This window comes from Canis aureus, chromosome 19 (genome assembly GCF_053574225.1).
Source record: "Canis aureus isolate CA01 chromosome 19, VMU_Caureus_v.1.0, whole genome shotgun sequence".
Taxonomy (NCBI): domain Eukaryota; kingdom Metazoa; phylum Chordata; class Mammalia; order Carnivora; family Canidae; genus Canis; species Canis aureus.
In genome coordinates, this window is record NC_135629.1 from 15,268,574 (window position 1) to 15,289,422 (window position 20,849).

The following is a 20,849-nucleotide window of genomic DNA, read 5'->3' on the forward strand; positions in this document are numbered from 1 at the left end:
CCCAAGAGGTTGAGGGATGCATCCCAGTGGCAGAGCCAGGATTTCAGCCCCATTTGTCAACTCCCAGGCTCGTGCTTATGCCCTCTGCTTGGTGAAACTTAGATGATGCTTTACTGTGAAGACCCTCAAAGCTTCATGAAATGTATGTTCAGTTGCAGCCCCACCTACTACCATTTGCCTGTCAGTCTGAAAATTGTACCTCCTGAGTTCAGAATTCTTATGCTCTGACAGAGAAAGAAAAAATTGGCTTGTAATCCCAACTTTTTGGTGAATAAATAAGACAGTGTAGTAGGCCGAGGACAAAACTTCCTTAAGGAGATTTAGATAGAAACACTAATTAGTCACCAGATATCTGATCCCCTAATGGCCAAAATGTTTGGGAAAACCGGACTTCACTTTCTCTTCCTCCACCAAATAACACTGTGTTAACAGGCTGTCAGTGATTACCCTGACATTCAGCTTAATATATTTAACGAGAGATAAAGACGTCCATCCAGAGCCATTAGATAAACTCAACTTTGGTAGTAAACCTAATTTGACAATATTATTCCAGTACTTCAAATCTTAGTCTTTGCTAGGGCAACTACTCACATCTTTACTCCTGATTTCTCTAATTCACTCTCTGAATGAATAGGCACAGAGAATGCTTACCCACCAAGTGCTACTGTTCTAGGAAAATTCATTTCACTGTTAATGCTGAAGGGACAGGAGGATTTCAGATTGGGGGTATTTGTATTCTGTGGTGTCCCTGTGCTCTTTTCAAATCTCATCCTAGAAATGAAATGCATAGGTAGGAAGAGTTGTAGTAAATGAGCACTACCCGTGGATTATTCATTTGCAAAGATTGATAATGCAATAAAATACTCCTAACTTTGAAACTATGAGTAATACAATATAATCTTTTTTTGATATTTCTGAGTGCACTTTAAAATTATGCAGTGCCTTGGAGTCATTGAAAAGAATATTACTTTTTATAGATCATAGGACCATAGTACTTCAGAATTCAAAGAGACTTGTGTCATCTGGTTGAGAATTCACAACAAGGGTTTGTATACTTGCCAATTACAGTTGATTGGTATGGGTCCAGTATGCCATGCTGATGCTGGGTATGGGGCTAAGTAGACAAATATAATGTGATTGATTAGCAATGTCTGCCATGGGTAGAAGTAAAGAATAATCACTAGTAGGATACATATTTGCTATCCTTAACAATTCCAACATTTTCATTTTAAACATGAGAAGCCAAAAAGCTAAGCATAGTTCAAAAATTTACCTGAATGAACCAGCAGGTCTATGGTTGAGCAAGACTAGCCACCACTATTTCTATCATAGCATGCTAGCTCTGGAATATCAACTCACGATTTCTACAAAATAGAAAATCAAATAAGAGTTTCTTGAGTATCTAAAAACTTTGGCAGAAAAAGAAAAACAAGGCAGAAAATATCTTTGGATGGTGACATACATTTCCTAGGAAACTGGTGACAATTCGCTGAATAACTCAGAAGAATTTGAAGTTAATTTTCCAGTGAGGCACTATGTACTTTAAACTATAATCATGCTTTCAGAATTCATTTTTATACAGTCAATAAATATGTTTTAGTGTCTTCTCTCTGCAAGATACTGTATTAGAATTGTGAGAATAGAAATGAAACATTCTATGCAAAGATCCCCTAGCGTTCATTCAGCAGACATTTACTGAGCAGTTGCTCATGTCAGACAACTCCATCCCGGAGATTCAAAACCAAGCAAAATTCTGCCCTAAATGAGTTGTTTTCCTAGTAGGCAGTATCTGACACCATACTCAGTGGTGTCAACCAAACACAAACCAACTTTTTTGGTGTTTAGATCCACAGGAAATTCCCAAGAAACCAAAGATAGAGACAATGCTATGAAGAAAAAGGTAAAGTAAGGGAGATGCTGGCTATTTTTCAAAATAAATGCTTAGGCTTTAAATATTTTAAGTCTTTTTTATTGAAGTATGGCACATGTATATCAATCACAATGCACAGTTCAGTGAATCAACACACAGTGGATGGAATAATTACATCCATGAAAACCATCACCCAGGTCAAGAAATAAAACATTACCAGCACAGAAACCCCCATGTCCTCCCCAATCAGTACCCCTGATATCAGCCCCCAAGGATGAAAATTATCCTGACTTCCCACACCAGCCTCATTTGTCAATTCCTCAAGTTTATATAGATAAAATCATGTTATATTTATTGTTTAATGTCTGGCTTCTTTTGCTCAACAATATTTTTGTAGTTATTATCCACATTCTGGAGTAGCTAGAACTTGTTCATTTTTGTATCTGTAAATATCCTTTAGTTTCTTTATCCATTCTATCTACAAATCCACCCTGTAGGATATCTGTTTTGCTTACAGACTGGAATTATTAGGTAAAATGCTTCTATGGACATTCCTGCATGCATTTCTCCTGGAAATATACCTAGAATTGTAATTGCTGAGTCATATGGTACATTTATGGTGACCTTTATTGTAGTACTTCCAAACAGCTTTCCAAAGTGGCTACTAATCAACTTAAACTCATGCCTGTAGTACTAAAGTGTTCCCAATGCTACATATTCTCATCAACGTTTGGTATTTTCAGTATATTTAATATAATCAGTCTTGTAGCTATTTCATTAGAGTTTTAATTTGCATTTCCCTAGATTACTAAGGAAGCCTACTACTTTCTTATGTTTATTGGGCATTCAGATATCTTTTGGGAATTACCTGTTCAAACCTCTTGCTCATTTTTCATTTGGATTGCCTTTTTTTCTTTTATTTGTACAAGTTTTTGATAAGGTGGATTATATTTAAAGTAAGAACTTGTGTTCATCAAAAGACACAAGAGTGTTTCTGTCAGCGTTGAATCAAGATATATGTGACCCATTTCAGTTATTTGGAAAGAGAAGGTTTAATGATATAGAATTATTAACTAGATACAAAACCAGTTAACTGGATAACTAAAAAGGCAAAAAGAAAATACTAAGGCATCATGAAGGCAGCAAGTGCAGGAAATGGCTAACTCCCAGGAACTGGAGCAACAATTGGAAAGGATAACAACATTAAACTCAGAGCCTGGTGAAGTCAGCTGGTACTAGAGTCTCTAAGAGGGAGACCTTCAGGCTCTTGTGTAAATGCTGGGAAAGTTACAAACTGAATTTGATTGCCCCAGCAGAAACAATCTGATGCTGCTGCAATGAAGCATGAGTAGCTAGCTTGGAGTTAGGATCATGGAGACCACAGAAAGAGGAAAAAGTCCCCTCCTCCCGCCTTGCGGTATCCCTGGAGCACACCCTACTGGCAACTGATAAAGCAGAGCCTGGGGTTGGAGCTCAGAGGCTATAGCTTGATACCTAGCAAGAGAACAGAAGAACAAACAAAAGAGCAAGAGGGAGGGAAAATGCATATCCGACAGTGTGTTTGGGTGTAGGTTTGAGTGATGCCTAGAAGTTAATAAGAGCTAACCTTTGAGGAGGTGCCTACCACATTCTGGCCTGTTTTAAAGCTTCACCACGTTATCATAGCTCCTCTAGAAATGGCCTTTACCTGAGAACTCTCACTATTCCCACTTGAAAGATGAAATAAAGGCAAGAGAGTTTACATAACCTGCCAAGGGCACACTGCCGGGAGGTGCCAGATAGGGTAGGTAACAATTCAGATCAATCTAATTCATTTTTATCTTCATACTCAAATTCAAAAATAAAGAGGATTTACTGTAAAAAAGCTATAAAAGATTATGGTAAATGAGACATGAAAATTAATAGCAGGTCTCCTGGCTGAAGGGAACTTTTACAGTAATCAATATTTTCTGGTCATATTAGCTCATAAAAATATGGCAGATGGCATCAATACCTTTCTTTCTTTACCTTCTACTATCTTTATTTTCCTCTAGTTGGTCTTTTAGGAATCCTTGTCCTTGTGGTGAAAAACCACAGATTCTACTGATGGATTTGTTTAAAATTACATTACTGACAGTTGCTTGGATTTCTGTACTTTGTTCTAACAGACAGTAATTGTGTTTGGGTGAGGACAGTCCTTCTTTCTCTTCTCTACAATCAAAACTCAAGACCAGGCTGCTCTTAAAGCTGTAACCAACAGGAAAACTCTCTCATGTTGGCTGCATACAATTGTTTGTATGAATTTGAGCCACCTACATATAGAGCACAGCAATTTTGCTTTCCTCACTCACAGACACAGCCTCAGTGTGCTGATCTGCCAGAAATTTGGAGAAAAATAAGAGAACTCATTTATTCATTTATTCTCAAGTTGAAGTGTAGAGTCAGCTGCAAATCTGACTTTCGGTAAAAGACAGACCAGCATGGCAGTACTGTGAAATTAAAAGTGGAAGCTAACATTTATTGGGCACCCTCTGGATCTCAGGCAGGATGGTAGGTACTGCCACTGCCTCCTACCCAGTGTGTGCTCGTCCATCCCCCCAGCTCAGCTGAATCTCCACCCTGCAGCCAAATGCCAAACCTGATCACATGACTCATTGTGATGGGGAAGATTAAAATTCTTAACTCTGTGTACCAGGCACTGCTTTCCCTATAGCCTGACTTCAGCCAATTACACCTTCACCCCCTGACCTCTATCCTACTAGGTTCCTTCTGACTCAGGGCTCTTGCACATGCTCTTTCTGCTTTTCTCTCCTGTTCCCCACATACACCTCTTTCCCCTAGTTGACTCTTATCTTCAGATATCATTTCCTGAGGGAAACTTCTTTGATTTCCCTTTCCAAACAGGTGAGGTCCTCTAGTTAGAGGCTCATAGCTACCTGGATTTTCTCTTTATGTCATCCGTCATTTATGATATAATACTCTCATGTCTATTTAAGCTTTGTCTATTTTTCCCACTAGACTGTAGGTTCTAGGAGACGATAGGCATGCCTGTATCCCTTACCATCATGTGTCCACAGCACCTAACAATGTACTGGAACATGGTCACCATTTGAGAAGGATGTCATGAAGGAGTCATTAACATCCATGATCACAGCTGGTAGGGTACATCAAGCAACCTGTTTATTCTACATCTGGTTTGAATTTTTCCCCCCACAAAGGCCAGGGCACATTCATATTCTCATGTCAGCTGCTTTCACTTCTTTATCTATTTGAGTAGGGTATACTTGATTGTCACTCTTCTGATGACAGTACACATGAAGCCATGAGGGTGACTGCATGAGCAGTTGCACGGTGAAGTTCTATGGTGGGGCCTGAGGATATTCATTTTAGCAAGTTCTCCAGGTGTCCTGAGCCCACCTTGAATGGCACTGCCTTGGCCCCCACACCCTATTCCATTTTCACCCCTTAAACCTACCTGCTTTCAGAAATCTCCCCTCCACTCCAAGACCTTTGTATCTTCACATTGGGCCCTGCATTAGTTTCCTTTCCCCACTATGCCAAATTCCCACAAGCTCCATGGCTTAAAATGAAACAAGTATAACTATCTTACAGTTTTAGAAGTCAGAAGTCCAGAATGTCTCTAAGCTGAAATCAAAGTTTTAGAAGGACTGTATTCCTTCTAGAGGTTCAAGGGGAGAATTTGTTTCCTTGCCTTCCCCAGCTTTTGCCAGCCATTGCATGCATGGGCTACCACCTCACTGGTTCTCTGCTTCTGTTGTCATGTCTCCTTCTCTGACTCTGACCTCATGCATCCTTCTTATAAAGACCATAGGTGATTATACTGAGCCATCCAGGTAGTCAGGATAATTTTCCATCTCAAGATCCTTAATTGAACACATCTGCAAAGTCCCGTTTTCCATTTATATATTCACAGGTTCTAGGAGAAGGATGTGGACATCTTTAGAGGTTTATTACACAGCCTAGCATATGCTCCAATCCCCACATCATAATTCTTCCTTTCCTACCATTTCTAGGGAAGAAATGCCCCTTATATTTGCCAAAGTTTACACCGTAACTTTTCCCTACCCCTGCTCTTCACATCCTCCCACATTGCCTGCCCCTCCTGTTGTCAAATATTACATCCCATTGTCTTCAGCAGTAGTGAGTGAATTCTTTTTGGAGACAGACTGGCCTGGGTTTGAATTCCCCGCTCTGTTACTTCCATGCTGTGTGGACTCAGACATAGAACTTCAACTCTAGCTCCCTTCTAGTAGATTTACGAATGTCTCCCTTCAGGGCTGTTGGGAGGATTAATGGAAATAATGGATGGGAAGTCTCTCTCCCACAGCCTGTCAGATGGAAAGCACTCAGATAAAGAAAATTTTGCCATTATTATCTTCATTGTTCCCCCTTCTATTCTAATTTGTTTTTATTTTCTTTTTTTATTTTTATTATTATTTTTTAATAAATTAATTTTTTATTGGTGTTCAATTTGCCAACATACAGAATAACACCCAGTGCTCATCCTGTCAAGTGCCCCCCCCAATGCCCGTCACCCATTCACCCCCACCCCCCGCCCTCCTCCCCTTCCACCACCCCTAGTTTGTTTCCCAGAGTTAGGAGTCTTTATGTTCTGTCTCCCTTTCTGATATTTCTTACCCCTTTCTTCTCCCTTCCCTTATATTCCCTTTCACTATTATTTATATTCCCCAAATGAATGAGAACATACACTGTTTGTCCTTCTCCGATTGACTTCCTTCACTCAGCATAATACCCTCCAGTTCCATCCACGTTGAAGCAAATGGTGGGTATTTGTCATTTCTAATGGCTGGTAGTATTCCACTGTATACATAAACCACATCTTCTTTATCCACTCATCTTTCGATGGACACCGAGGCTCCTTCCACAGTTTGGCTATTGTGGACATTGCTGCTATAAACATCGGGGTGCAGGTGTCCCGGCGTTTCATTGCATCTGAATCTTTGGGGTAAATCCCCAACAGTGCAATTGCTGGGTCGTAGGGCAGGTCTATTTTTAACTCTTTGAGGAACCTCCACACAGTTTTCCAGAGTGGCTGCACCAGTTCACATTCCCACCAACAGTGTAAGAGGGTTCCCTTTTCTCCACATCCTCTCCAACATTTGTGGTTTCCTGCCTTGTTAATTTTCCCCATTCTCACTGGTGTGAGGTGGTATCTCATTGTGGTTTTGATTTGTATTTCCCTGATGGCAAGTGATGCAGAGCATTTTCTCATGTGCATGTTGGCCATGTCTATGTCTTCCTCTGTGAGATTTCTGTTCATGTCTTTTGCCCATTTCATGATTGGATTGTTTGTTTCTTTGGTGTTGAGTTTAAGAAGTTCTTTATAGATCTTGGAAACTAGCCCTTTATCTGATACGTCATTTGCAAATATCTTCTCCCATTCTGTAGGTTGTCTTTTAGTTTTGTTGACTGTATCCTTTGCTGTGCAAAAGCTTCTTATCTTGATGAAGTCCCAATAGTTCATCTATTCTAATTTGGACTCTGGAGGTCTATACCACTTTTAAATATGGTTGGGTTCTCTCTGTAAGCCACCACTCCAATAGCATATGCCATGACTGGGTAGACATAGGCTGGCCTTTTCTATTTGCCACATTGTTTTCTAAGTTGAATTCAGTCCAACAGTTTTTTATTAACTCCCCTCCTCCCCCTGGGTTGTTTGCTGAGCATACGCAGGTGCGTAAGACATTCCTCAGGGTTGGGCAATGGAATACGTAAAAATAAAATTTCAAAGTAAAGTGACAAGTGCCATAGTTGCTTGGAGACATCAGAAAAGATTTCTAGATAAAGAGATACTTGAGCTGAGTGAAGTAGGAAATACTTTTTGCAGGAAAGGGGTTATTGCTCTTTGTATTCTTCAATTATATCACTGCCCAAGGCACTGGGCCAAACTCTATCATCAGCAAGATTTACGCTTGAGTGTTTCAGAATAATAAGAGCTTCACCATTCTGTTCTTTCAAGCCCAAGCCTGGCACAGACAGAGCTTGTGGTGCAGGCCTGGTTAATCCCAGGATACCCTACTTTTCTAGGGACAGGCATGATATAAATTTAAAGCAGCACCATCAGTTTTCTTGATTAGAATATGGTGACTACCCAAGCATCTTCAGCCAGCACTGAGAGACTCCTGCCAACAGGAAGACGGCCGTGTGATAAAATATAAAGAAGATCAGGCTGAGCTATAAATCAGTGGCTGTCTGACTTTTTAGATCTTGACTCATTAGAGCAGAGTGAAAAACCTACCTCCACACATCCTGTGCATGCCAGCTTTCTAAAGCAAAAGAATTCTGTGATGGCTAAGTATTGGAGTGAGCTCATAACAATAAAATCTCTGAAAATGCATGTCAGCCAACACAGTGATCAACAAAAGCAAATCCCAACATAATTTCTCAACTAAATTAATGCAATAAAAAGAGCAACAACCCAAAACCAATCCAATTGAAAGCAGCACTGATGCTATACATCTAACACAGCATCCTTCCAGAAGGTCGTGGGAGTCCCTTCGCTTCTCATGCTTACGTGTTCTCAGTAAAAGCTTTGCAATATTGCCAAAGCACTGGGTGGCTGCCAGACTTATTGACAGAATATAAAATGGAGGTTTTAGCAAACTCTACTAATGCCTTAATTTTAATTTATGAGAACCAAGTTTTAGTTACCTGTATGTTTTAATGTTATTAATAAATAGTCCTTAGTTGTGTATCAATGTGAAAATCTATGGGCTTGTGTCTACTATCTGCAAACAAACAATAAAAAGACTTACATTCTCAGATCCATTTATAATCTATGCAGGAAAAGCCTTGCAACCTACAGTGGACTCAAGCTCTACTCAAAGATACTACGCTCCAAGTGAAACCAGCATGCATTCTTCATCTCCTAGTCCCCTTGATGTGGTTCTCTTTTCATCTTTCTTGGAGGAAGCCAAGGAGTGTCACACAGCACTGCAAGAATCAAGAATAACACTAAAAATGTATGTCAGAGCATGAATCTGGAGGTAGACCCAGAAACTAGAAATCCAGGGACGAAGAGGGTAGGACAAAGGTTAAGGAGCACACAATGAGCTAAGGTTTATGGTTACCTGAATTTACAGATTTCTAGAAAATGAAAGCTAGTTGTGACATAGAAAAGCATTCATCTTGAACCTTTCATAGGGAAAAAAAGTGAGTTATCACAAAAAAATATAAATGATAGCATGTGCCTCTCAATATTGCTGTAAATTCAATGAAAGGACACATGCAAAGCACATGGATTGATTTTGGATCAGAGTAAATGTTTAACAAATGTTTGCTCATTCCTGAGTGACAGGACCAGAATAAGTCTCCTCATTTAGAGGAAGTGTTTTGTCAGGCTGCCAACAATCCCTACCATATAGGAAATTCATATTAAAACAGTGGTACTCTCAAGAGCATGAAACTGACTCCAAGCTCTGGTACACTCTGAGTGAGTTCATATGCTTCTGTCCAGATAGGCATGAATCTCAGGCTCAGTTTAGAATTCTATCTATTAAGGTAATTCTTTATATGCTACCTCCCATGGCAGGAAGTTCTACAGAGCTTTTGCCACACCATGGCTTATGCATCTCATCTCAGATACTCCTATGACTTCTCTGAAAAAAAAAATATGCTCTTAATTTTTTTAATTAAAGTTATTATTAGGGACTCCTGGGTGGCTCAGCGGTTGAGTGTCTGCCTTCAGTTCGGGGCATGATCCCGGGGTCCTAGGATCGAGTCCCATGTCGGGTTCCCTGCAAAGAGCCTGCTTCTCCCTCTGCCTGTGTCTCTGCCTCTGTGTATGTGTGTCTCTAATGAATAAATAAATAAATCTGTAAAAAAAAGTTATTAAAGTAATTACCTATATTTTAATTTACTGATAAGTTACTTAGAATTATGACCTATTGAAAAAATAGAAACGTCTTAGAAGCCAGGAAGGGAAAAAAATCCCAGTATCCAAAGGTAACCACCCTTTCAGAATATTTCATTATTTAGGCTGCACATTGTTTTGTTTGTGCCTTTCTTTCTGTACACCTGTCAGAAACTGACTCTGGCTCACTTAAGCAGAAAATATTTTAATGGGAAAATAGCTGATCACTCACAAAATATTGGACATTTTGTTTGTCTCAACCTTCCATATCTTAAATAATGCCAACAAAAATACTTTGTGCATTGGGACACCTAGGTCGCTCAGCGGTTGAGCCCCTGCCTTTACCTCAGGGCATGATCCCGGAATCCTGGGATCGAGTCCCACGCTGGGATCCCTGCATAGAGCCTGCTTCTCCCTCTGCCTGTGTCTCTGCCTCTCTCTCTCTGTGTCTCTCATGAATAAATAAAATCTTAAAAAAAAAAAAAAAAAGAATACCTTGTGCACAAATTTTTATCTGTTCATTGAATTATTTCCATGGGTTTGAATTCTAGGAGTAAGGACTAGGGTTGAATCCTTTTAGGTCATGAGATCCTTATTTTGGGGTCTTGAATTTTGATTAAGTTCTTGGATAGCTACTATAAATCTGTAAGTAATTCTTATGAAGGAAAATGAGTGATAAACCTCCTCCGTGTGTTTCATGTCTAAGATGCATATAATATAAGGCTTACCAACTGCTCTTTGTCCACATTGTGGCTATTGCTGCAGCCAGATGAAGAGCTCTGATGTCATTGTTGAAACTTGGGCAGTTGGAAGAGGGGACTCCATGTGTTGCTGCTGCCCCACTAACTAGCCCTGTGTCAGTGCTGGATGCAACCATTGAGACAAAGTGGCCGAGACTCAGTCCTTTGCCTCTAAGAAGGTCCCTATACTTTTTTTTAAAAAAGATTATGTATTTATCATGAGAGACACATAGAGGCAGAGACACAGGCAGAGAAAGAAACACGCTCGCTATGGGGAGCCTATTGCAGGACTCAATCCCAGGATCCCAGGATCACGCCCTGAGCTGAAGGCAGATGCTCAACCACTGAGCCACCCAGGTGTCCCAGTCCCTTCACTTCTTAGAGAGAAATGTGTCCCCTTCTTCTCCGGGAACCATCATGGTTCACCTGTCATAAAAAACAAAATGAAACAAAGCATATAATGTGGCCCACTGCCCTGGATACCCTGCTATGTTGTTTATAGGCCCACTTCCCTAGCCGCCACCTTCACACTATAACCCAGCCAAGGAGAGAGATTCTATTTTAGTCATCTTTTTTCTCTGCTAGCTCATTACTCTCTTTCTCCCAGTGGAATGTAAACTCTGTAAGCACAGGCACTTCTGGGGTTTTTCTTTTTCCTGGCAGTTTCCTCAGTTCTTTTTTACTTTTTTTTTTAAGAGTTTATTTATTTATTCATAAGAGACACACAGAGAGAGGCAGAGACATGGGCAGAGGGAGGAGAAGCAGGCTCCATGCAGGGAGCCCGATGTGGGACTCAATCCCGGGACCCGGGATCATGCCCTGAGCCCAAGGCAGATGCTCAATCACTGAGCCCCCCAGGTGTCCCTCCTCAGTTCTTATAACAACATTTGGCCCATAAAACACACACAGTGAGTACAATGGTTAACTTAAGTTGAAGAATAGCCAGGCAGTATAGAGTCTAGAGTCTTCATGTGATTGTTCTCTCTAAACATACCTGGATTCATTTCTCGGCTCTGGCACTGGCTTTCAAAGCACCTTAGCCTTTTTTTGTCTTCCTGGCCCTCCAGTTAGCTCCTCTACTGAGCACATTATGAGACTCTCTTTTATCCATCTTTCTATTTTTAATTAATTGAAAGTCACATTACTCAGATATCTATTAATAACTTAATGTGAGGTATTTTCCCAATGAACACCTAGGTTATAAATTTTCCTACTGTCTCATAATATAAATGATAAACTGATGTCAGTTGCAGCTAAGGATACAAGTCCTAGCATTGGGGAACCCCAACTGAATTCATGCATTTTGAATTATATTTATTCAAACCCTAATTTAATTGGCTTTCTGCCTCTCTTCTAATTTCTCTCGTAAGTTGCTGGACTTTCTCCCATACAGATATGATGAGATACATTATTCTAGTTACAGCTGAACTTGGTCATTGTGCTGGTCTCTTATTTTCAAGCCAGTGGCATATGAAATTATTCAGTTCCAGGCCATTGGACGGCATCACAGCATTTTAGAACATCCAGGGATCATGGAACTTTGTTCCCCTGCAAGTGTAGAAAGATGAGGATAGTTAAAAGCATCAACCTCAACCGTTCCAGTTTCCTTCATTATAGTTGTTTATGCATCCGTGTGAAACTCTGTTTGAGTGAAGTATTTTGAAACATGTATATTTATGAACACACATGTGAACATGTGTATACAAATAGACGTATTCATATATACATCCAAGTGCACACAGAGAAGACCTCTGATAGAGTTCCACCCTGTGGTAGAAGTTACTAATGGAACCAAAATACAGAATAAATAATATTCTTTCCTGACTCCTTGAAGTCAGGCTCGGCCCTCGGATGCACGTTGGCCATTAAAATAAGAGGGAGGTGGTGTGTGTCACTCGCAGGCCGAAGCAGTCCTCCAGAAGGAGGTGCTGATATGGGAGTGCCCTAGATTGAAGCAGCCTGCACTGGGGTTCTGTCTCCAGGGTTACCACACCCAGTGCAGACTTGATTTGAGCAAAAAAATACCCTTGTTGTGTTAAGGCGCTGAGAGTTTTTTACTGTGGTAAAACCTCCCACTTCCTGGCCATTGTAAACCCTTGGCCAAGAGAGAAGACACTGAAACGACCTAGCTGTGAGCCCAGGTCACCATGGGAAACAAGGCAAGGGTGGAATCTGGGACTCCTTCCCCCTCTCCTTGTGTTCTTCTCCTTGTACTCTACTCCTTTGCTTCCTCGCTACGGTGCAAACACCCTGTGGAATCAGGAAAAGCTAGAAAGCAAATCATGAAATGGTTTTGTACACAAGTTTAAAAACATAAATTGTTCACCATTTTACTATCTTGCAAAATCTTCCCTACTTTCCCTGTCAAATAAGAGATGGATGTGATTGCAAGAAGTCTCAGTAAATTGCCACATTAAGTATCGTCACAAATAATCATTCTTGCAAATAACCCAACATGCCTGAGACTTGAATAGGCTCTGGTGTACCTGAAAATATTATGAAAGCAGTGAAAGACGTATATAAAGGCATTTTTTTTTCAAATCCCAAATTATTCACCAATATTACTGAAATATGAAAGTGAGTAGTTAATAAAATTGTCAACATTTTGAAAGGGCTATGAAATATCCTCACCACATCTAGTTTTTATGCTTGCTCACAGAGCAGGTTTCCCTGTTCTCTCCCCTGCAGGTCTGCATAAAGCAGACAAGATCCATCTTTCATTCCCTTAGAACCCTGGGATTTACAGGATCACAGACACCAAGACACTCATTCTGAGGCAGTGGCTGCCAGACCCAGCACTTGAAGGTGAGAAGCAGACTGAAGAAAGGATGTCTTGCTGGATACATTGTGTTTTTTCCTGATAGATAGGTTGCCAAAAAATTTTAAAAGATTCTCCATTTGGACAAGTTTAGAAGAGTATTTGCGGTTTCTGGAGACTAGAAATAAGAGAATTACCATGACTTTATTCTAAAGATTTTAAAGGTAATGACAGCACCATGAGAACAGCTCAAAGAACTATGTGAAAATGATCCCCTTTGTGAATGAATCACAGAACTACAAAGGATTGAAAGATCCCTAACTCTGATCCTTTATGGTCAAGGGAAGCCTAAGGTGAACATGAAGCGTTGAGGGTAGAACCCCTCACGGCCTGGCACAGTGCTCGGAGCATCTTTGTGAGGCATATAATTCATGGACAGTGGATAGGAGAGCAGAAGGTGCTCTGGTAATAAGTACTGTAATAACACCAGACACGTGCCTGGGCTGCCCGGGCACACCAGAATGTGGTGCCATGTGGTGTCATTCTGTCTACACATACAAGAGGTTGCAAACACAGTGCTAGCCAGATCTGGGGAGGTAACACACTGGCTGTTTGGGGTCTCTGACCAACAGGGGCTGCCCATCTAAATGGGCAGCTGCCACTTCCTACAAGACAACTATTCCCATACCTGAATCCCACCAACAGCTGCCAAACCTTCCTGTTTTTTGAATAGAAATCAATACTCACATGTGTACTTTTCAATTTCCAATGTCACCAACGAATTCAAAAACTCAAACTATCACAAAAGACAAAACAGATCCTCCTAACTCTAGCTGGGTGGTCACTAGTATTTTACTTCTTACCAGTGGAGGAGCAAGCTGCCATATATATGGAAGTGGGAAAAGACTCTTGGAACAAGGTAAATCTGTTACTTGCATGTGCTTCTATGCCAAAGAGTAAAGAACTGGAAGGTGTATGCAGTTCCAATATTAATGGATTAATCGCTTAATTAAAAATGGTGATGGATGAAATAGCACCCTTTTATTGCCGGCTCACAGGGCAGCAGAGAGGCTCCCCCAGGTCAGGTTTCACCTGCTTCACCGCCCTGGTGGCTGGCCCTCTTGCTGGGAGACTAAAGTGTATGTAAGCTGTGACCCCTGCCCAATACCCACCCTGCTCCATGCAAGACTGGCTCTTGAAAATGGCACACACAGCAGGAGGGAGGAAGGGCAGCCAGGATGGGCAGTTGGGAGGGAGGAAATCTCTTGAGCACAGCCCAGTAGCAGGGAGGCAGCCCATTCTGCCAGCCCAACGCCAGGTCTCCAGCCTGCTGGGTGCCCAAAGAGAAAGGTGGAAGGAGGGGACACAAACCTGCCACTGTCACTTGGGTGACCCAGGCCTCACCTTCCAGCCAGTGGGCCAAGTTCTTGGGCTGGGACTCTGGCCTTCCCACTGCCCTGTTCAAGCATCTGGGGCCAGCAGACTCTAGGGCTTGCACCCCTTGGCTGACAGCTGCTGCTAAATCTGCAAGGCAATGTCCAAACTGGCCTTCCACAGTTGGAGACTCAAGGGTACATGAAGGCAGGGAAGGGAAGGTGAGGTTGAGGAACCTCCCTGCTGCACTGTGAGCCAACAGAAAAAGGGTGCTGTTCCATCTGTTACCATTTTTAATTAAGCGATGATTAAAGGCTGACCTTCAGAAGAACCTGGGTGGGCCAGAGGGCCTGGAGCTGAGAAGTAGGATATGTGTACCCCCGCCCCTCTTTCCCAAATGGGCACCCCAGCTTCGAGTCCCCAGTCACTCCCCTGTGTCCACTGATGATGAGAGAAGGCCCTGAACCAGTGCTTTAAAACACCGTGAAAGAACCAAACTTAAAAATCTCAGGAAACCACAGGTAGGGCCTGCTCATGTAGCTTGTGTGAGGAGAATGAACAGAAAGTTCTACCACCATTCCTGTTCCTTTGGGCTTGTCACCAGCATCTTGTACACGGTCCCTTCCACAGCTGCCTTGCAAAGGGGTAGGGGCAGAGAAGTGGGAGCAGGGGGTGGGAGGGTAGGTGGGGGAAGACCAGCACAGCAGAAGTGCAAATACAAAAATCTTAATTTACTGGGGCACCTGGGTGGCGCAGTGATTGAACATCTGCCTTCAGCTCAGGTCGTGACCCCAGGGTCCTGGGATCAAGTCCCACTTGGGGCTCCCTGCAAGGAGCCTTCTTTTCCCTCTGCTTGTGTCTCTGCATCTCTCATGAATAAATTAATTAAAAATCTTTTTTAAAAATCTTAATTTACTGCAGACTATTTTCTCGTGTTGTAACTCCAATGTTCTGAACATCAATAAATAGACATTTGTCTTAAAAAAATGATAACAGAATATATCTACAAGTCAATCTAGTTTGACTTTTTCTAAAATCTGGGATTTCTTTTCAAGACTCTTTTGACTGTTTGACTGGTTTTATCCATCAGACCAATTAGAGCTTAGTCTTCATCCCAGCAGGAGTGAGCAGGAATGAAATATTTTCCTTTAATCATGAGAGAAAATCTTGTCTGGAGTTGTCCTTCCCTTCTCAATATTCTCCATGGCTGCCCAGCAGACTTTGTCTACATCACATCAGCCAGAGTTGTGCCACATGGCCACCACTAGCTGCAGAGGATTATGAGGAAGAGCAGGGGGCTATAGTGGGCTTGGTGCAAACACAACCCCACAGGGCTGCGCACACTGTGGCCTCAAACAAAATGAAGGTTGTCATCAAGGAAGAAGACAGGAATTGATGTTAGGTCAGTCAACAATGTCTGCCATGACAGTGCACTTTGCTCATTCATTTATTCATTCATGAATAAGTATTTTTTGAGCACTGATTAAGTTCCGGGCCCTGTGCTAGGCCTTTGGAACACGTGAGTAAACAAAAGAGGCAGAGACTTCTGACCTCCCAAGGAGTTTCTTGGAGGGGTGAGGGCAATTTTTAAAATGAAGCTTTATAGTAATTTTAGAAGTTGACAAATGCTTTTGAGGGAAGATACAGCAGAGAAGGAGGATAGAGAAGGATAGGGACTGGGGGTCAGGTTGCAATTAGATACTAGGCAGTCCTGGGATCATTCAGGCTGCTTTGTTACGAATGAACTGTTGGGGACGAGGGTGGCAGTCCAGAGACCGATATTGAGGCTACTGCAATAATCTAGACAAGAGGTAACTAACTGACTGCTTAGACGAAGGCAGCAACATTCTTCACCACATTAAACAACAGGAGAAAGATAACACAAAAAAAAAAAAAAAAAAAAAAAAAGAAGAAGGAAGCCAGAAATTTCTCTTCCCTGTGTGTGCATTCCTGTATTCCTTGCTGCTAATAAAGTGCAGAAGCCAGAAATTGAAAGAGCAGTGGGCTTTTTCATTCTCATTTTCTACCAGCCTTAATTACATCCTATTAAAGTCAGTTCTTAAGCGACAAAGCAACCATCTATGAACTTATGGATTTCCTTCCCCTCTGGTTTGCTGAGCTCCTTATCAATGAACACCTTTCACCCAAACAAGAAGACATGTGAGGAACTCAGTATGATACTTTGTTTCAGGATAAAGTTACTGAATTCAAAATAAATGGTGAATGATCATGTTTTCCTTTTTGGTTTTAATAACCGAGGCTAATCCAAGAGACGAGACCTGCTTGCTTAGATGTTTTTGTTCAGTGATCATTTGTTATTATCCCTATTGAAAGATGGAACTTTGGATGACTGGGTAGACTCTGGAGAGATGAAATAAAGGAGGGAGCAGATGGTGAATAGAAATGGTCGGTAGAAAAAGGAGAATGGGAAGTAAAAGATACGCAGATGGTAGTAGCATCAGTGACCCTGAAGCAGTGGACAAAAGAAAGAATGAGCTAATGCTTTCCCAGCTACACCTGCTGACCCCACCAGACTTACAGCTGTCCTTTCTTGTCCATTGGGTTTTTCAATGACCCAGGGTGCAGATCACAACTCTGGATACCTCTGGAGAGGTATCTGGGGAGGACCATGGGCAGGTCAGAGCTTCCGCATCAGAGGCCAGATGCTGATGTGAAAAGAAACCTCTCTGCAGGTATGCACAGTTTATTGAAATTCCATAAAGTATAGTGAAGTTGCTGATGCCACAGCATCAGACATGTCTATCTGTACACTTGCTTTCGTCCTCTCCCCCCAGCTTCACTCTCTCTGACACCCCACACCCCACCCATTGCCTCATCATTCTATCCTGCATTTTCTTTTGTCACTCAGGCATAGACTCACCCTTCAATTGACTAGAGTGACCATCCTAACTTCACTAACCATCACAGTGATGTATTGTATGTAATTGTCATCAACCCAAATGTAAAAGGTGATACTGTCATTAGTATTGCAGATATTTTTACCTAGAACAAATCCGGGGCGGTATATGGTCCATTCTCATTTTTGCAGATGGGTACACAGAGGCCTGAGGCCATAAATGGCTCTACCAAGGCCACAAAGTGATTTGGGAACAAAGGCAGGATGACGCAGAGTGGATTCTTGAGTCTCACTCATTAGGAGGCTCTTAGCTTTTAAACTTTTCAGTGAGGCACATTTTCTGAACATCTGTTTAAATCTCAGATTTATCACTGTTTTCTCCAGAACAATGCTGCTGGTTCCTCTCCACACCTCCCCTTCCCACCATGCTGAGATACCCTCTTTCCTTTGAAGATTCTTCAGCTTTCACCCTGGACAGGAGTAGTGGTGGTGAAAAGAAACTACGACTGTTTCTTTTGCTGTGCAGAAGCTTTTTATCTTGATGAAGTCCCAATAATTCATTTTTGCTTTTGTTTCTCTTGCCTTCATGTTCAAAAGCTTCTGCACAGCAAAAGAAACAGTCAACAAAACTGAGAGACCACCTACAGAATGGGAGAAGATATTGGCAAATGACCTATCAGATAAAGGGCTAGTATCCACGGTCTCTAAAGAACGTATTAAACTCAACAGCAAAGACACAAACAATCCAATCATGAAATGGGCAGAAGACATGAACAGAAATCTCACAGAGGAAGACATAGACATGGCCAACATGCATATGAGAAAATGCTCCGCATCACTTGCCATCAGGGAAATACAAATCAAAACCACAATGAGATACCACCTCACACCAGGGAGAATGGGGAACATTAACAAGGCAGGAAACCACAAATGTTGGAGAGGATGCGGTGAAAAGGGAACCCTCTTACACTGTTGGTGGGAATGTGAACTGGTGCAGCCACTCTGGAAAACTGTGTGGAGGTTCCTCAAACAGTTAAAAATAGACCTGCCCTAGACCCAGCAATTGCACTGTTGGGGATTTACCCCAAAGATACAGATGCAATGAAACGCCGGGACACCTGCACCCCGATGTTTATAGCAGCAATGGCCACGATAGCCAAAGTGTGGAAGGAGCCTCGGTGTCCATCGAAAGACGAATGGATAAAGAAGATGTGGTCTATGTATACAATGGAATATTACTCAGCCATGAGAAACGACAAATACCCACCATTTGCTTCAACGTGGATGGAACTGGAGGGTATTATGCTGAGTGAAGTAAGTCAGTCGGAGAAGGACAAACATTATATGTTCTCATTCATTTGGGGAATATAAAAAGTAGTGAAAGGGAATAAAGGGAAAAGAGAGAAAATGAGTGAAAATATCAGTGAGGGTGACACAACATTAGAGACTCCTAACTCTGGGAAACAAACAAGGGGTGGTAGAAAGGGAGGTGGGTGGGGGGTTGGGGTGACTGGGTGATGGGCACTGAGGAGGGCACTTAGGATGAGCACTGGGTGATATGCTATATGTTGGCAAATTAAACTCCAATAAAAAAATTAAAAGAGGGATCCCTGGGTGGCGCAGCGGTTTGGCGCCTGCCTTTGGCCCAGGGCGCGATCCTGGAGACCCGGGATCGAGTCCCACGTCGGGCTCCCGGTGCACGGAGCCTGCTTCTTCCTCTGCCTGTGTCTCTGCCTCTCTCTCTCTCTCTCTCTCTCTGTGTGACTATGATAAATAAATAAAAATTAAAAAAAAAAATTAAAAGAAAATAAGACACCACGAAAATTTGTGTCCAATCGTCCAAACCAGAAACAACCCCTCTACTAGAAAAGAATTATGCTTGGTGTGGCAGGCCTTAGTTTTTCTTTTGTCCTTTAATAACTCATCCTTAGTTGAAGTCATAATGAGTCGGCTTTTTTTTTTTATAGCCAGACAATCTCACCTGCCAGTCAATCCTAGGCCTTTGTCTCTTCTGGGTGGGTCATCATCGTCTCAAGCATTTGCTTCTGATTAATGCGTGTGGGTTGTGGCACACACCTGGAAACTCCTGGAAACTGCAGAAAAGAGCATCTATCAGCTAGAAGCCGGCTCCCCTCGTTGTGACCGATGCGTCTTCCCAGTCTTCACACGTAGACTTTGCAAGAGTCGGAGTTAGGCTGGGAAAGGAACTAGGGGTGGGGGAAGGGGAGGAGGGCGGGGGTGGGGGTGACTGGGGGACGGGCACTGGGGGGATGGGATGAGCACTGGGTGTTACTCTGTATGTTGGGAAATTGAACACCAATAGAAAATAAATTTATAAATAAAAGAGAGTCGGAGTTAGGGCTGCATGAGCAGGGTTCTCTTTGCTCCCCGCCCCCCGTCGTTAAGGGCGAGGTGGAAACGAGGACGCCGCGGAGCGGTCCTGCAGGGCGGGAACCAGGCGCGGGCTCTGCAGGAGGCCCCGAGGGGCGGGGACGGTGAGCGCGGGAGCCGCCAGGGGGCGCTGTGGCCCCGGTGCGCGGGGCGGCGGCGAGGGGTGGACTCTCCCCGAGCTGCCCGGGCGCCGCCCTGTCCCAGCCTGCTCTGCGGGTAAACAGACATGGACGGCGAGAGAGACCCGCAGGACGCTGCGCACAACATGGGCAACCACCTGCCGCTCCTCCCTGGTAACCTCCCGGGGCCGGTCCCCGGCGGCGGCGGGACGGGGCGAGGCTCGAGCGCCGAGCGGCGCGGCAGGGCTGGGGAGCGGGGCGGGGGGCGCCGAGGCCCGCTGGGGCGCCCCGGGAGGCGGCCGCATCGCAGGCCTCCGGCCACGACCGGGTCCCGCTCACCCGTCGCCGGCCGGGCCGCCCCAGGCTAGGAGCGAGGGTTTGGGGGTCGCGGAGGGGTCTGCTCCCAAGGCCAGGGACCTTCCCTCTCCGTCCGCCGTGTGTCCAGAACTTGGCTCCAGGGAAACGGCCTAGAACTGAGGGGGAAGGAAGGAGGGCAGATGGAGGATGCGGCGAGGTTAGCAGCCGTTACTTTTCCGGGACGTCTTCCGCCCGGGTAAGGGGGACCGCGGGCAGGGACCAAGCGCGCCCCACGTCAGGGGCCCGGCAGTGAGCGCCTGGCACGCGTCTCTCCGTTCCATCCTCCCCACATAACTTTTCGGATCCCGATTTGGTAGGAGAGACCTAAGTTAGCAGATGAGTGCAGTGACTTGCCCAAGGTGACACAGTCGCAGAGCCGGGACTGCAGGTCTGCCCGCAGGACCCTTCTGTCCGTATCGCCAGGGCCGCCTCACCGCTTCACTGCCAGACAGTGTTGGTGTAGGTTGTTCCCGAGCACGTAGCTCAAGCAAGTAGTAGGATATGCGTGAC

The 20,849-nt window shown here is 43.4% G+C and overlaps 1 protein-coding gene and 1 long non-coding RNA gene across 5 annotated transcripts in view; one reads left to right on the forward strand and one right to left on the reverse strand.

Moving 5' to 3' along the window:
• Positions 1-1,059: 1,059 nt before the first annotated feature.
• Positions 1,060-19,677, reverse strand: LOC144289686 (uncharacterized). Its single transcript, XR_013357571.1, has 3 exons — positions 19,454-19,677; positions 1,274-1,364; positions 1,060-1,114 (listed from the first exon to the last, which is right to left on the reverse strand). It is a non-coding gene; the product is annotated as an uncharacterized LOC144289686 (long non-coding RNA).
• Positions 19,678-19,999: 322 nt separating this feature from the next.
• The window catches only part of CRBN (cereblon), a 33,057-nt gene continuing 32,207 nt past the window's right edge, over positions 20,000-20,849 (forward strand). For 2 of the 4 annotated variants that reach the window (XM_077858017.1, XM_077858018.1), the window contains exon 1: positions 20,020-20,156. Coding sequence is in view for 2 of the 4 variants with exons in the window: in XM_077858015.1 (XP_077714141.1) it covers positions 20,090-20,156 (67 nt within the window). In the remaining 2 variants the exon portion in view is untranslated. Of the gene's footprint in view, positions 20,157-20,849 lie in introns of all 4 variants that reach the window. The other 2 variants (XM_077858015.1, XM_077858016.1) reach the window with 2 other exon arrangements.